The sequence below is a fragment of the Myiozetetes cayanensis genome, unplaced genomic scaffold (assembly GCF_022539395.1).
Source record: "Myiozetetes cayanensis isolate MyiCay16 unplaced genomic scaffold, myiCay2020 scf3, whole genome shotgun sequence".
Taxonomy (NCBI): domain Eukaryota; kingdom Metazoa; phylum Chordata; class Aves; order Passeriformes; family Tyrannidae; genus Myiozetetes; species Myiozetetes cayanensis.
The window spans coordinates 52,005,324-52,019,492 of NW_026087521.1; the positions used below are offsets into that span (position 1 = coordinate 52,005,324).

General features: G+C 42.2%; 2 protein-coding genes across 6 annotated transcripts in view; one reads left to right on the forward strand and one right to left on the reverse strand.

The window, feature by feature from the left end:
- NCF4 (neutrophil cytosolic factor 4) overlaps positions 1-509 on the reverse strand; it is a 68,081-nt gene extending 67,572 nt beyond the window's left edge. For all 3 annotated transcript variants that reach the window (XR_007629924.1, XR_007629922.1, XM_050323745.1), the window contains exon 1: positions 267-509. The gene's annotated coding sequence lies outside the window, so the exon portion shown is untranslated. The remainder of the gene's footprint in view (positions 1-266) is intronic.
- Positions 510-3,095: 2,586 nt separating this feature from the next.
- IFT27 (intraflagellar transport 27) lies at positions 3,096-13,896 on the forward strand. Of its 3 annotated transcripts, XM_050324804.1 has the most exons (8): positions 3,162-3,228; positions 5,164-5,282; positions 6,473-6,552; positions 7,620-7,679; positions 8,343-8,402; positions 9,357-9,474; positions 9,777-9,886; positions 10,086-13,896. In XM_050324804.1, the coding sequence occupies exons 3-8, from the start codon at positions 6,508-6,510 to the stop codon at positions 10,182-10,184; spliced, it is 492 nt and encodes a 163-aa protein (XP_050180761.1). In that variant the 5' UTR covers positions 3,162-3,228; positions 5,164-5,282; positions 6,473-6,507; the 3' UTR covers positions 10,185-13,896. The 3 variants fall into 3 exon arrangements, with proteins under 3 accessions (XP_050180760.1, XP_050180761.1, XP_050180762.1); XM_050324803.1 differs by lacking the exon at positions 5,164-5,282 and having other exon boundaries at positions 3,096-3,228; XM_050324805.1 differs by lacking the exons at positions 3,162-3,228; positions 5,164-5,282 and adding an exon at positions 3,314-4,588 and having other exon boundaries at positions 6,471-6,552.
- The last annotated feature ends 273 nt before the right edge of the window (positions 13,897-14,169 follow it).

A 14,169-nucleotide genomic window follows, 5' to 3' on the forward strand; every position in this document is an offset into this window, starting at 1 on the left:
TAGGCAGCATGTTCAAGTTACAGGTTGTAACCTGCTCAACTCCGAACAGATCCAGCATGTTTGCATCGATACAAGAATAACTATAAAAACAAGTCCTAGGAATATTAGCGAATTCTGCCTCACAAAAAATCACTTTTTAACAGGTAAGTTTTGTGAAGGAGATAATGAAGTGACCTGTGCAGTGCCCGACAGAACCTGAAACGCAAACCATGTGTCAGTCTAAAAGACTGTACAACCTTGGTTTAATCCTCAGTGCAAAGCCTTACCTTGCGCCTGAAATTCCTTGTCACTCCTGCTGGAGCTGCAGTTCCACCATCGCTGCCTTCTGTAGCCTGATGAAAAGCAAGCTGCACACGGACACGTGCAGTTCATCTGCTGTTTTGTGACCACTGCCTAAAGGAATGTGACTTCAACTCTCAGGGTCTTGTGGCTGTCAGGGCAACTTATCCTGCTCACATGAGAGAAGGAGTGCTTTCCACTCACAGGAATCTTGCTTTATTTGAGGAAGAAATGAAATGTGTGAATAAAGAGTCCTCTATTTCTCCTTAGCTGGTAAATACAGGATTTAACCTAATAAACACTTCTCTAGGGTAAGGACATCATCTTCTGTTGTGGGGTTTTTTTTGTTTAAATCCACAGGATTTCTCTTCCCCTCTTTCTCCCGTATTCAAGATGAGAGAAGCTTCAGTGAGCACAGCTACCAGTATTCCAATTTATTCAGCAGCAACCCCTGTGGACTGCTAACAGCAGACTGTGATTCTGTTTGGATTACAAGGTACAGATAAGTAATTCCATCCTTAATCTATCACTGTCAAAGCTGGTAATGGAACAACTTTTACCTGTGAGAACTCAGGTGGAGGAAAAGACCAAGACCGTGTTTAAAAAAAAAAAAAAAAAAAAAAAGTGTGGGGCAAAAGGACAGAAGAAATAGAGAGGATACAAGTCCATTAAGAGTTCTGGGCACACATGCATGCAGAGGTAAGTAGGAAATGAGGGAATGGGATAAAGCATCAGGACACTAATAGGAAAGCAGCATAGCCAGATTCCAAGCAGAATTTTTCAACAGCAATGAAAATCTCACTTCCAACATAATCTATGCCTTCTATTACACTGATCCCAGGGTAAAATGGTAGAGATGTTTTACATCGGTAAATGCTGATGGATACTACTACATCGCAGCCACGATAAATAATTCTGAAGCAAATCATAATGGAGCCTCAAAGCCTTCACATACAGACCTGTCAGTAAACTGGGACAATATTACAAATAGACAACAAAGGATAATGCAAAGATTGCAAAAATGGAACAATGCAGACACAAGTGGATTTCTTGGAGGATGGAGTGGAAGGCAGAAAAGATGAAAGGGGAGGAAAGCTATTTAGACATAAGTGATGGAGAACATCAATAACCCACACTTGTCTTATGTGATGGAGGATTCAGAGATGGAAAATAGTGAAAGCAATAAGGAGGCCTGGGATTAATTTTTCTTTTTCTTTTTAAAAGAACCCTCAGTAGTGACTCCATCACTATACTTCACTACAGTCATCATCTACAATTAAAATTTACCCATTCAGCCTGGAAAAGTCCCTTTCATATTTTTAACAGAGAAACAATGTTATTTTATGTGCATATAAAAGACTCCTTTGATTTTGCTATAGGATTTCAGTATTTTTATGTTATTTGCTTGCCTGACGAGGTGTCTGGCAGATATGTCACATAGTCCCAAACATGTAAAAGGGGTTATTCATCCTAGATAAAGGTAAAAAAAAGCTGCCTTCTAAGCAGGCACTACCTTGTAATTAAAATAAAACTTGGAACAATTTATTTTCAACCAACACTACTTCTGGAATGTCCAGTGCTATAACTCAAATACAGATGCACTATTGATTATTCTCTTCTTCCCAAGCTTACTCACTGCTTTTCACAGTAAGCAGATTCTGTGCTCCAGAGTAAACAATCCAAAGTGTAGCCAAGCAAATTTTATACCCTAAGAAGTCTATACCCTAAAAAATGTTGTTTGCTTTATTAAAAGCATGCTTGCTGATGGCGTAAGACATTGGAAGGAAATGAAAACCCAGAAAGCTTCATTATCACCTTTTTCAGCTCCAACCCAAATCCACTGACTTGGACTGCTTAAGGAAGACAGAAGATGAGTTCAAAGAATAAGAATAGGGCAGAGAATTATTTTAATAGTAGTCAATGGAGATCTTAGCAAAAATATTTGAAAATTACGAAAAACAATAAAGAAACCAACCTACTGCAGTGTGAAAGACTACTAAAATAAGGGGGGGGGGAGAGAACAAGATGCTGAGATACTAAGAAGAAAGCAACTAAGAAATCAGACAGAGAACTTTCGCCGTGGGTATGGTAACACAGTCAAACACAAGGAAAAGTGTGAACTGGAGGAAATGATAAGGGATCAAACGTTGGCCCGGGCTGGGAAGAACCGCAGCTCAACTTCCTCTCTGGACACAGCGGCCTCACAAACTGCCTGCTCTAAACGTGCTGATCAAGCCTCGTGGCCGACTTATAAATCTGCCGCAGCAAAGCACAAAGCCTGGTGCAATTCCCGCTCCTCCTCCAAGCCCCGAGGGCAGAGCGACCCAAACGATGGGATCGGGCGGAAGGGGGGAATGCCAGCTCTCGGCAGAGCGCATGCGCAAGAAGGCACCGGGTGCCGGGGCCCTTCCGTACGGAACATTGTGTCCCGCGGGTTCCTGGGCACGAAATGGAGGTTTCTCACCCTCGCTTGCCTCTTCCCTCCTTGGTGCTGCCGCAGCCCTTTGCCCTTAACTTTTATTATTTTCTGCCTCTGTCCCCAGAGGGTTCATTTCAGCCCCTTGGTACAGTCCCCTGTGCTCTACCCAATAACAAGCCGAGTCCCAGTGACGTACTTAGTTGCCGGGCAGAATTCCGATCCGTTCCTCCCGTAGCGCCGTGGCGTCACCGGGAGGGACGGGGGGTCGGGTTTGAACGACGGCGCGCTTGGTGGGCGGGAAAAAGCCAAGGGGACCAATAACAACTGCGGGAGGCGTTGACGAGCAGGGCCCGCAGCCAACCGGGACGGGCGGGCGGTCGCTCGGTTGCCAGGGCCGCGCGGTTGCCAAGGCCGCGGCTCAGCACCGTGGTGGCCCTGCCGCCCTCCCTCTCTCTACCTTTCTCCCTTTCTCCTGGCCCGCCGCCTGCTCGGGGCCATGGTGAAGCTCGCTGCCAAGTGCCTGCTGGCAGGTGAGTCTGGCCCGCCCGGTCCCGTCCGCCCCGCTGGCTGCAGGGGCCCAGAGCGGGCGCTGTGGGGTGCGGCGAGGCCGGCAGGCGGTCCGGCCTGGGTTCCCGCAGCCCCTCGTGGAGGGGACGCCCCGACGGAGAAGAGGTGGGGAGAGGAGTGAGGACCTCGGCTCCCTCGGGACGGGAGCGGTGGAAATCCCGTTTGTCGTAGCCAGACCCGTGTCCTCTCCCTCCTGAGACACGCGGGGAGTCAAGAGCTGTGCCCAGGGGAGGGTGTGAGGTGTAGGTCGGACTGGCTGAAATGCAAGGAAAATATCTGAAAAAAAAAAGGGGAGGGGAAAAAACCCACCAGAAAGAATGTTTTTGCAGAGTGGAAAGGTGGGCAGAGGATGGGGAAAGTGCGAAGGGAGCAGGGTAGACAGCTGAGACCTGCGTCGCTCCTGAGTCTTGATTTGGGCTGACATGAAAAATTCATGTCAGAAATCGAGGTGATTCTGAGTGTGATAGAAAGGTAAAGCCTAAGTAAAGAATAGAAGGATGAAGCATGTGCACTTCACAGACATGTCTTATTCCCCAAGCAAGTTGGAGGTTAACCTGGAAAAAAAGTGAGGTGAAGGCATCGGTTTATTTAGTCAGAATGGATTATGGAGCTGTTGAAAGTAAGTATAGCTGACTGTTAACACTGCAGGAAGAAAACTTCTTCCCTCCCTCTACATTAAAACTCTGTGCAGCCTCAGCCAGAAGCACAAATTCATAAAACCTTTGTGTGCAGTCAACTCCCAGGTTTAACTCTTCACTCCAAATTCTTTCATACAGAGTAAAGTGTTTGCCTATTTTAACCTCAGCTGGCCATCAACTCGTACAAAGTCATGTGCAAATGCAAAAGTTAATCTCCCTTGTGCCTCTGTTGCAGTGGACAGCATGAGTATCTTCTCGATTTGAAACTTACACATCATTTCCAATTTGGAAGTTTTCTGCTTCCGATACATAGGCTTTGTAAAGTCTTTCTACTTTTGTTGTTTACTGTTACCAAAGGCCAATTCCACAACCATTTTAAAATCACATAGGTTTTCATTGGATTACCTGTTTATGTGCTTAATCCTAATTGGGTCTGGAGCTGCCTTTTCAATTCTGTTCACGACACAAACAACAGGAAGGTCCTGTCCCTTATGTAGTTCTCCTATGTGCTACAATAATACCCATGTATTATTAAAAATAATAAATTAAAGAAGCAGACCAGGCAAAATCACTTCTCTCTTGCAGAAGAGACCAATATAGTGAAAGAGACATAAGAGATGAGTAACCACAACTACCTAAAGCAAACAAGAAAATACAATTACATAGGTAGGAGCAAAATGATCAGAAATGGAACAGGGAGCTTTTGTGTACCTAAGGAAATGGTTATGAAGAGTCAATGGCTCACAGAATTGGGAGCTGGACCAAGGTCATAGGGGAAAAGAGCTTTTATCAGCAAAACAGAGACTATTAACTTGACAGTAGAAAGTGATTCCTGTGTTATCTCAAGGGTAATTTACAGACACACAGTAAAAGATACAGTCTGAGCTTACTGTGGAGACACTACACAAAGGTTTTCATTGCAAAGACAGTAGGCAGTAGGAGGCATTTTGGACACACTACAGATTCTGGCAGAATAACAGAAATATGGGTAAAGTATATGCTGTGGAATGCAGTACTAGCAGATGAGACCAAACTAATTGAAAAGGGCAAGGAAACTTATTTTGAGGAAGTATAGTGGTGTCGGGCTAAAGAGGATGGCAAAGAATAAGAAGAGGGAAAGAACAGCGGAGGCTGTCAAATAGAAAAAAGGCAACACATTAGTTAAGAATTTGTGCTAGATGATGCCTTCGAAGTTTGGAGCAATGTGTACTTCTCTCTCTCATTTTACAAAGACTGATCTAATTGTCTATTGAAATACAGAATAGCTTCCACTCAGAACAGAGTGTTGTCTTCCGCACAAGCCTGAACTGATCAGGGAACAAACAAGCTGACTTACCAGATTTTCCTGTCTAAATATTATGAGCCCAACTCAGTTCAAAGTAAGTAAGCATGCTAAAAATGTTTAAAGAAGAGCTACATTTGGTTAATGCATCTAGGAGCAATTGTTACTATCCAAAACCTCCTTCCTCCTCTGTAATATTATGTGACCAGAAAAGTCTACCCATTTCCTTCAAAACACCATCTAGGAAGCTGTAACAGGGTCAAAATATACCCCTTTCTGGGTTAATTTATTAACAACATAATGTAAAATATTTGTATTCCAGGCTTGGCTGTTATGAGTGTACCTGTAAAGCGTAAAGCTTGAACCACTGAGGTATTTAATTCCTGGCTCCTGTCCTTTTGACTATCCACGCTAGAAGAACATTATGTGAAAAGATTATAAACCCTTTGGAAGCATTAACTTAAGTCTTTGTTTTGGAAGGGTTATGATATTTTTCATGAAGTAATAGGGGCATATGTGAATTCTGCAGTTCTCTGCCATTGCTTTGGATCTTGCAGAGTTTTGTAGCAGCAGCCAAAGCAGGCAGCTGCAAGGTTTGCCCTAAGTGTTGTGCAAGCCATATCAGTAAGCCTTGGCTCTAGAAGAGCAAAAACTAAAGCCTCTTGGTTTTCCTTCTGTAAAGGGATGAATCAGCAGGCTCTTTCTCTCTGACATTTGCTTCTGTTATGCCCAGGATGCAACTACTAATGAGCCACCAGCAGCATTGAGTCAGCAAGAGCTGCTCTCTTAGCAGGGACAGCAAGAAGAGTTCATTGAGGAATGTTACCAGCTTAAGCAGCTTTGTTTCAGTATATAAGAAGGATTTGAATCTGGGGAAATGGGTAACATAAGGAGAGGAAGTAGCTTCCTATGCAGCCCACTGTCCCTTATCACATTGCTATTTTTTCTACATGGTTGCATATCTGGGAAATTTTAATTCTTAGATAAGGGCTATGATGTAGGCATACATTTTAGAACAAGCAGCAGTTCCACCCTGATCTGGCAGTCCTTTGCTGTTGTTTGTAGATCATAAATCTAATGTCAGCACAAGTATGCGTAATGGCAATGTTCATTTCCTCATGTGGGTATTACCTTTTAGATTGCTGTGTGCTTCATGTGACAGTTATCTTGCCTGTATTCAGAATTAGAGCATCCAGGCTTTTAGGGCATGTGATAGTAAACAGAACTGAGGGAAAATAAGATTATCTAGAATGAAACAAAAATCTTCTATGTTTTTTGGTGTTGCAGGAGACCCAGCTGTGGGGAAGAGTGCTTTAGCCCAGATGTTTCGCAGTGATGGGGCTCATTTTCAGAAGAACTACACACTGGTAAGAACACAACAGGCTCAGATTGCTGTCTAACATTTTTCTAAGTAGAATGAGGAAATTAAGAGGCCTAGAGCAAAATTGGTGTGATTTTAAGTTGAGACATTCAAGGTAGGATCTTGTAGGATCTTCTTTCTCTTACACAGAATCTCTCTAGATTCTGAAGGGAAACCCTTTAATGTTCTGTAAGTCTACATTATGTAGGTGCTGGTGTTGACACTTAATGCAGAGTAATTTAGTTAATTTTCCTGACAAACCAATGTTTTCACAAGCTTTTGTGGTGTTAGAGAGCTTTCCCCTTTAGGGAGTGCTCTGTGAAAAAGCCTTGCAGAAGGAGAAACCTTTTAATTTCAGCTATTAAATGTGCATGTGGACAGTGCGCTTATCACTATGCAAACACGAAGATGTGCTGCATAGCCCCAAGATAATTATAATCTACAGAAACTGTTCCCAGATGAAGAGGATACAGTTTGCAGTCTTTCAGTGTAAGAATCAATGGTGATGACTAATCAGAATCAGGATAAAAATAAAAGGAAATATAAGTAAAGTAAAAAAAAGGAAAATATGAGTGTGGAGGAAAAAAAGCCCTAAATTTTGTTTATTCATTGAAATGAAGATGGAAACCAGAAGTTAAGGATAGAAATAGAACAAACAAACAAGCTACAAAGCAGAATGAGATAAAAGGTGGAAGAAGCACAAATAACCTCAGTTCCATATGTTAGCTGATCACATGGTTGGTGCAAAACGTTCTCAGGCATGTGTTAGAGCAGCAATGTGAGAGTAAATGTAGCCCTACAGATTTCAGCTAATACTCTTAGCTGTATATAAGCAAATCTCTTTGGTTCTTCTACTCCTTTTTCCCCCAGCTGAGCAAATCTACGAGTCTTTGACATGTTGGTGGGATTATGTTACCAGAGCTCTGAGGAGTATTGCTGAGTTCCCAGCAGTTTGTGCTTGATGGGATTGTAATGATTCACGAGAATTGCCTCAATCCAATGCATAGTTGGTATGCAGTTGGACAGGCTCTTAAAAACTCTCCTGATCCTCGTTTTCCTGATTCTTCTTGACAGACAACGGGCATAGATCTGTTGGTGAAGGCTGTATCAGTTCCAGAGACAAGTGATAGTGTGGTGAGTTTTTCTGTGACATAAATTGGGTCAGAAAGAGACATCCAGAGCTCAAACCTCGCAAGCCTCATTATGATGGAAGATCACTATGCATGTTCATATGGCAATTAGGTTACATTAAGGAAATATCATGTATGATTGCTGATACTCCAGGGTTAGTTTAGTCTTAAAAATGTAAGTTTTACGTACTTGTATCCAACACAACATTGTAAATCAAAGTTGTTGCCAGCTTTGTTTGAGTTTCTGTTCTGTCCTTTAGGGCATTCAGGTTTAGCTAACGTTTCTTGGAAACTAAAGAAGCTGAAACTTATCTGTTATTTTCCCTTAATGCCCTATACCCCCACTAATGGAATGTGGACCACATGTATAATTTCATGTAAATAGTAGAAGTTACTGAGCCACTCCACCTATTCTGTTTCCAATAGAGATGGAAACCAGACTTGGAGCCTTGGAGGTAAGCCGTTGATTGGTTATACTTGAAATACAGCTTTTTATTTTTCTCACACTATCTAGAGTTTTCTCAGTGCGGGGAATTTGTCCCTTAGGGACATGACACTGCTGTACTGAACAAAATGTAGGAGTTACAAGTTGCGGTATTTACTTTCAAAACCTTTCCCTGCACTGCATTTTTCTTGGCAAGAGCCTTCTTTCTGTTTCCGCTTTCAGGAATTCTTCATTTTTGACTCTGCAGGAAAAGATCTATTTTCTGAAATGCTGGAGAAACTGGTAAGTCTTATGTAACAGTCCTCTTCTTCCAAAGAAGCGCTTTCGCTTTGAAGATCTGAACTCCCCAGTCTGGCAGATGTAGCAAACTTTGTCTTTAGTGTAAATGGGAGCAATTACCTCAGTTGCCAATGTGTCCTGTTCTACCTCTCTAAACCTTGTAAAAGTATTAGGAGAAATACTTTCCAGAGGAAGTGAAGCAGATAGGCAGTTTTCTTACGAAAGAGATGCAGATTTTTTTAACCAAGAATTTCTGTGTACTGTTGGTTAAAGTTATTTTTTTCTTCTTAGGAAATTACCTATTTTTCTGCTACTTCGATAGTGGGGGAGGGGTTTTGTTACAGTGATGTGTTTGATCTAACAGGATTCATTCTTGTCCTTTGAGTATAATAGTGCCCTTGGGTTTTTTCCTTCACGTATCTGTGGCCTTAGCCACAGTTCTCTACTGTGTTATCTCATTTTGAGAGGTAGAATCAGCTGATGTGAGGTTTCATAACATGGCTAAGTCAACCTAATGGTTCATTATTCTACCAGAGGCAATTCCACTTTTGCCCTTGTGCTAGATCTGGTTTGCAAGGGACTCCTTTAGAAGCTGGCTCAGCTTCTCAAACTGGAAGAAAACCTTTCTACTTTTTTCTCTAGGATTAATTTTGTGCTGATTCAGCATGAAGAATCAGCTTCCCCAGGGATCAGATGAAAGCCAGAGCAGATACAAGTAAAGGAGCAGGACTGTACAGACAGGGAAAGAATAGGGAAAGAGAGCAAGACCACCTCTCCCAGTGCTAGTGATCCATTTAGTTGGGTCATTTGAAATGTCAAACCTCAGCCAGGGCATAGGATTCCTATGTATTCGTCTTTTTATTTTCATCGTAGCAGCTGTGTTTGCTGTGTTTACAGCCTGGCTGTTGGCAACATCAGTTTCATTAGAGCTGACAATGTTCCTTTCTTGCTGCGCAGTGGGAGCAACCCAACGTTCTGTGCCTTGTGTATGATGTCACTAATGAGCAATCTTTCAACAACTGTACCAAATGGCTGGAGAAGCTGAGGGCTCAAGCAGTTGGGGTGCACATCCCAGGTGAGAAATGGCCGTGATTCTTGTTATGTACTCCCCTCTTGTATAAGAGCAGTTTTTCCCATTGAGATGTAGCATGGAGCATTTATTTTAAGTCAGGGCATCTTCCAACTCATTTGCTTTTATAACAAAGCAGGTAAGGTATGAATATGTTTCCTTTTTTGAACCTTTTCCAGGTAGTTGTAGACTTTGTCCACACCTCCAGCTTTTTCAACTGCTTCTATAAATGTTCCAGCATTTATTGTTAACAAGTCAGCATTGATGGGCTGCTTTTTTTTTCTTGTTTCATGTCTTTTTTTCTGCAGGTGTCCTAGTGGGGAATAAAACAGACCTAGCTTATCGCCGAGTTGTGGAGCAGAAAGAAGCACAGGAGTGGGCTGAGAAACATGGCCTGGAATACTGTGAGATGTCAGTGGTGGGTATCTGCTCCTTTCACCATCTGTGGAAGTAGATGTTTGTAATTATCTTCTCTTTCAGGTAAAAAAAGATAATCAGGGCTTCTCTTCCCCTTGTTTGTCATCTAACTCAGTTTTAATCTTTCGTTTGTGGGGCAGAACATAAATAGTCAAATGCTTATTCCATCTGTCATTCACAACTTTCCTATTGCTTTACAGAAGGAGATGAAAAATTTTGAGGCCCCTTTCCACATCCTGGCAAAGTTATTCCACCAACTGTACAAAGAAAAAGTGGAAACTTTTCGCTCACTAGCATGACTGGTATGCCTTATTTATCCTCTAAGCTTCTTCTAGTGCCTAGAATCCTGCTGAATGGAATACAGAGAGAAGAAAAAAGATGAACTATTTGCTTCTTCGTGGTCATCTTCTGGTAATTCAAAATAAACTAGAAATAAGCAAGTGGAAAGACACTCTTACGAAGTTGCTACCTCAGCATTCCTTTCATGTCCTCTAACTTGGTTCTCTGCTCACTGAAAATCTGCTAGGTTGGAGGAGGCGGGGAGTAAAAGGGAAGGGCAGAATGGAAATTGCCAGCTCTTTGCTTTGATATCTTCTTGTCTGAACAGACTTCCTGCTGCTACAAGCAAGGATTTAGAGGTTTGGAAGCAGAGAGAGGAAGCTGACAGGATGCTTTTCGACTTAAGCAACCCAACCTTGACGCGTACCTTGCAGGGCTGGACTGATTTGGCCCTACGTCTTGAAAAGCATTTTCTGGAGGAGGCCTATGCCCTAAAATCAACACCTGGAGACTGAGATATGTGGGAACTGAGCTGGATTTAGGTGTGTTTCTAGGAGTGCCCACAGTTTGAGGCCTGTTTTAAAAGTGTTGCCCTTAGCAGTTGTAGGAGTGATATGCTGGTGACTAATACGTGTTTCTGGTTTCTAGAATGTTTCTTTCCTTCGACATGGCTCACTGTCACTGCCTGGTGGGAAGTGTCTCGCGTCTGTACTGCTGTCACTTGGTGACGCAGTGCCCTCTGCTGGTCCCAGGTCACAGGAGTTGTCCAGAGGCTGCCACCTCCCTTGAAGTGAGCGGGAAGGACTTCCTGCAGGCACATCCAAATTGGTTAATCTGCAAAATGGGGTCAAATTGCAAGAATACCTCTTCTATTCTAAAGACGAGTCCAAAATGTAGAACAAATTACCTTTTCTTCGTTATGTCTTTGTCATCTTATATTTTTTTGTGTCATTTTTGTCAGCTGAACTTGGCAATACCATTCTGATAAGGTTCAGTTCTCAATCTCAAAATCAGAGTCCTGTTTCTTGTTAAACTCTCCCTGCTTGTCATTGACTTTCGGATTAAAGACCACGGTTCTGGTGTTGCTAATGGAAACGGGACTAGGGAAATGAAAGACAGCCTGGGTAAGTTGCTCTGACTCAGCCGTGTCTGGGTAGAAGTTTCGTATTAGAAAGGGCAGAAGCCTAGAGAGAGCTGCTCTTTTGTGTGGAGCACTGACGTGTCATGTGTAAGAGTCATTGCTAATGCAGAATGCAAAAGCACCCGTGATAAGGTCCTGGCTTCTAACTGAGCCTAACACCAAGAGTTTCAAAAATTTAGCCTTTCTCTTCTCCCAGATTATCATGACAGCCTCCCCGGTGCAAGAGAAGCTGAATTTTGTAGAGAGTAAGCACTGAGTGATTTTTCAGGCAGGATTTTCAGGAATGTGTTTCAAAACTTTTATACATATGGTTTCTAATCATTTTTATGGCCAGTGCTAGGAAAAGTACATTGAACTGAACATGAGAAATATGGGTGCAGATGTTGCAGCAGAGTTTACGGACCACTTCAAGAATCTGGAGAAGCAGCTGGGCTCATTTTGCTGACAACAGTGTGTTGATGCTGGGAATTAACTAGGAAACTTGAATACCAGATAAAGAGGTTGAGTAGGAGCTCAACCTGCAAGAAACTAAAAAGAAGAGGTTCTTTTGCTAGAAGCCACCTCAAAAACAACAGAACAGCTGGGAAAGCTCCTGCTTTCTCCAAAGAGGAAGGGGTCATCCGTGAGCTTAGGGTGACTAGAAAACTCACTCATTTCTGAATTGGATTGGCGTTACTGGCATATGGATCTTACATGGGTGTCTTGTTAATCGTGGGAGTTTTCTGTTGGTTTACATAGGCTGAGTAGACTCTTACCTCCAGGTGCTGGTACCTCTGACTATTCAGAATAAAGTTATTTTTAATGCTGTGCTGATCTAGTTAAAGGACTAAAGAAGTTTTATTTTGGTTTGGTAGCTCATTTCCCCCTGGTTCTATTGATGATATGATTACAAAACAAGACACATGTTTCTTCATATTGAAAATAACATACCAGGTGTGTATGCCACCTGTGACCTGGTGTATACAAGGGGGATGAATGCCTTGGGAATAGATAATAAAATGAATCCTCTGCAATCTTTAACCAGGGAGTCCATCTCTTCAAACCAGAAGGCCCTCCCATAACTTCAAATAAGCACTTTAAACGCACCAGTAAGATGAAGATTGGTGAACTCTGTTTTATTAAATGAATGCAAAAGCTGGAGGATCTCATTAAGAGAATGCTTGCAGTGGTGATTTGTGATTTATAGGGAAGCTGTTTTTGAGAGGTTAGTGAAGAAAAATGCATCCCATGCAGGGAAAGATATATTGCCTGAGAGAGGAAATGTATGATCCAATTAGCTAGCAGTAGGGATTCACCCACTGCCCCTTTCCCTCTTCCACAGGCCATAACTACAATTAGAAAAGAAGTGGTGTCTAAAGCATGTTGTCCAACTTGTTTTTTACAGGATTATTTCAAGCACTAATGTAGAGACAGTTTAATGTCCTTCAAAAGGGTGTGTTTGACAATAACCATCCAACCCTTTCAAATGCATTTTAAAAGCACCATATATTGTCCTTCCTGTCTAATGTGCTATATAATACCAGCATGATGCAGGTGGTGCTTCTTGCTATTTTCCTAGCTTATTTGTGACCTTGATTGTATAGGCCAGTAGTGAAGAGTGGGAAGAGAACATGAGAGCCAGACTGTGGAAAATAGTTTTGTGTCTGCGTGAAGGAGTTCAGGGTGGTGAGTAGGTGAGCTGGGCGAGCAGGATGAGTAAGAGTCTGAAACCATTATTAAGTTTCTCTTACTATATTTACGAACTGTTGTGGTCACATCTGTGGGGTGAAGATGTGTGTTTGCTGCCTACAGCCGTAGCATCAGTCTGAATTACAAGTGCTGTGGAGAACAGTGGGAGGAAGACAGAAAGCCTGTCTGCTGACCAGGAAGCTTGTTGTCTTCTTACAGCTCCCCTGCTTTGTCCAGCTGTGCAGTGCTGCAGGTGCTCAGCACGAGCATTACAACACAGAAAAGACCCAACTTAACCAGAACTGAAATTTCAAAAGAAGGGGGAGGAAACAAACAGGTCTTTAATTGTTTTTAACAGATATGTAGTCCTTTTTCCTGCTTGCTTGTCTGATTAGGCAAAACCATTTCTTTCCTCCTTGGAGCCCCTCGTTCTTACCTTTCCTTTGGTCCTCATGGTTTTGCTCAGAATCCCTGTTATACTTGTGCCCTGCTTTACTTAGCTTGATACATCACCAGCTGACTTTTTTTTTTTTTTATCCTTCTAATTTCTGCATTATCTATTCCCGAGGCTGCAAGACATTTCTTCTTAGAGAGATTAATAGACGAAAGAAAACAAAAGTGGAATTTTTAGTCAAATTGTCTTGGAAGAAAGAACCTTAAGAAGCTGTCTGACATTCTGAAATTTTACTGGAAATTCATTTGTGTAAAGTTGTCATATTAAAGATGCTTTAATGGGTTTGTTTTGTCTTGCCAGACAAAGTCTACTGTGCAGTGAAATGCAGGATGTAAAATTCCAGAAAGATCAGGTTTTATTGTGAGAGTTAATAGGAGTTTCAAAGCTGATCCTACTGTGATAAGATCTGTTCAGTCTTAACAATGGAGTGGTCACTGCTGTTCATAATAAAGCATTAAATATACTGAAATGGGGCTGTCAAAACAGTTTCTTCTAGAGATTTGTTCATTTTAGAGACTTAAAACTTAAGAAAGGACATCTTTTAGAAGACTGATCTGATAAATGACACCATTTGGACCAGGGTTATTTCTGATATAACTTCAGTGACTTAAAGGGCTAGATTTAGTCTTTTATGCCAATTGACTCCCCTGGGTAAGCTTCATTTCTTTACCCACTATACATCTTGGACCGATCTGACCTGATAGCAAAAGACACATGATGTTGTTGGAAATGAAATACTGCC

What these genes read in the sequence shown, in the direction of transcription:
- IFT27 (XM_050324805.1), top strand. Translation starts at nt 4,521, where the DNA reads ATGAGTAACCACAACTACCTAAAGCAAACAAGAAAATACAATTACATA. An exon ending in GGTAGGAGCAAAATGATCAG is followed by an intron (nt 4,589 to 6,470) that starts AAATGGAACAGG and finishes TTTTGGTGTTGC; the next exon opens with AGGAGACCCAGCTGTGGGGA. An exon ending in AGTTGGGGTGCACATCCCAG is followed by an intron (nt 9,475 to 9,776) that starts GTGAGAAATGGC and finishes TTTTTTCTGCAG; the next exon opens with GTGTCCTAGTGGGGAATAAA.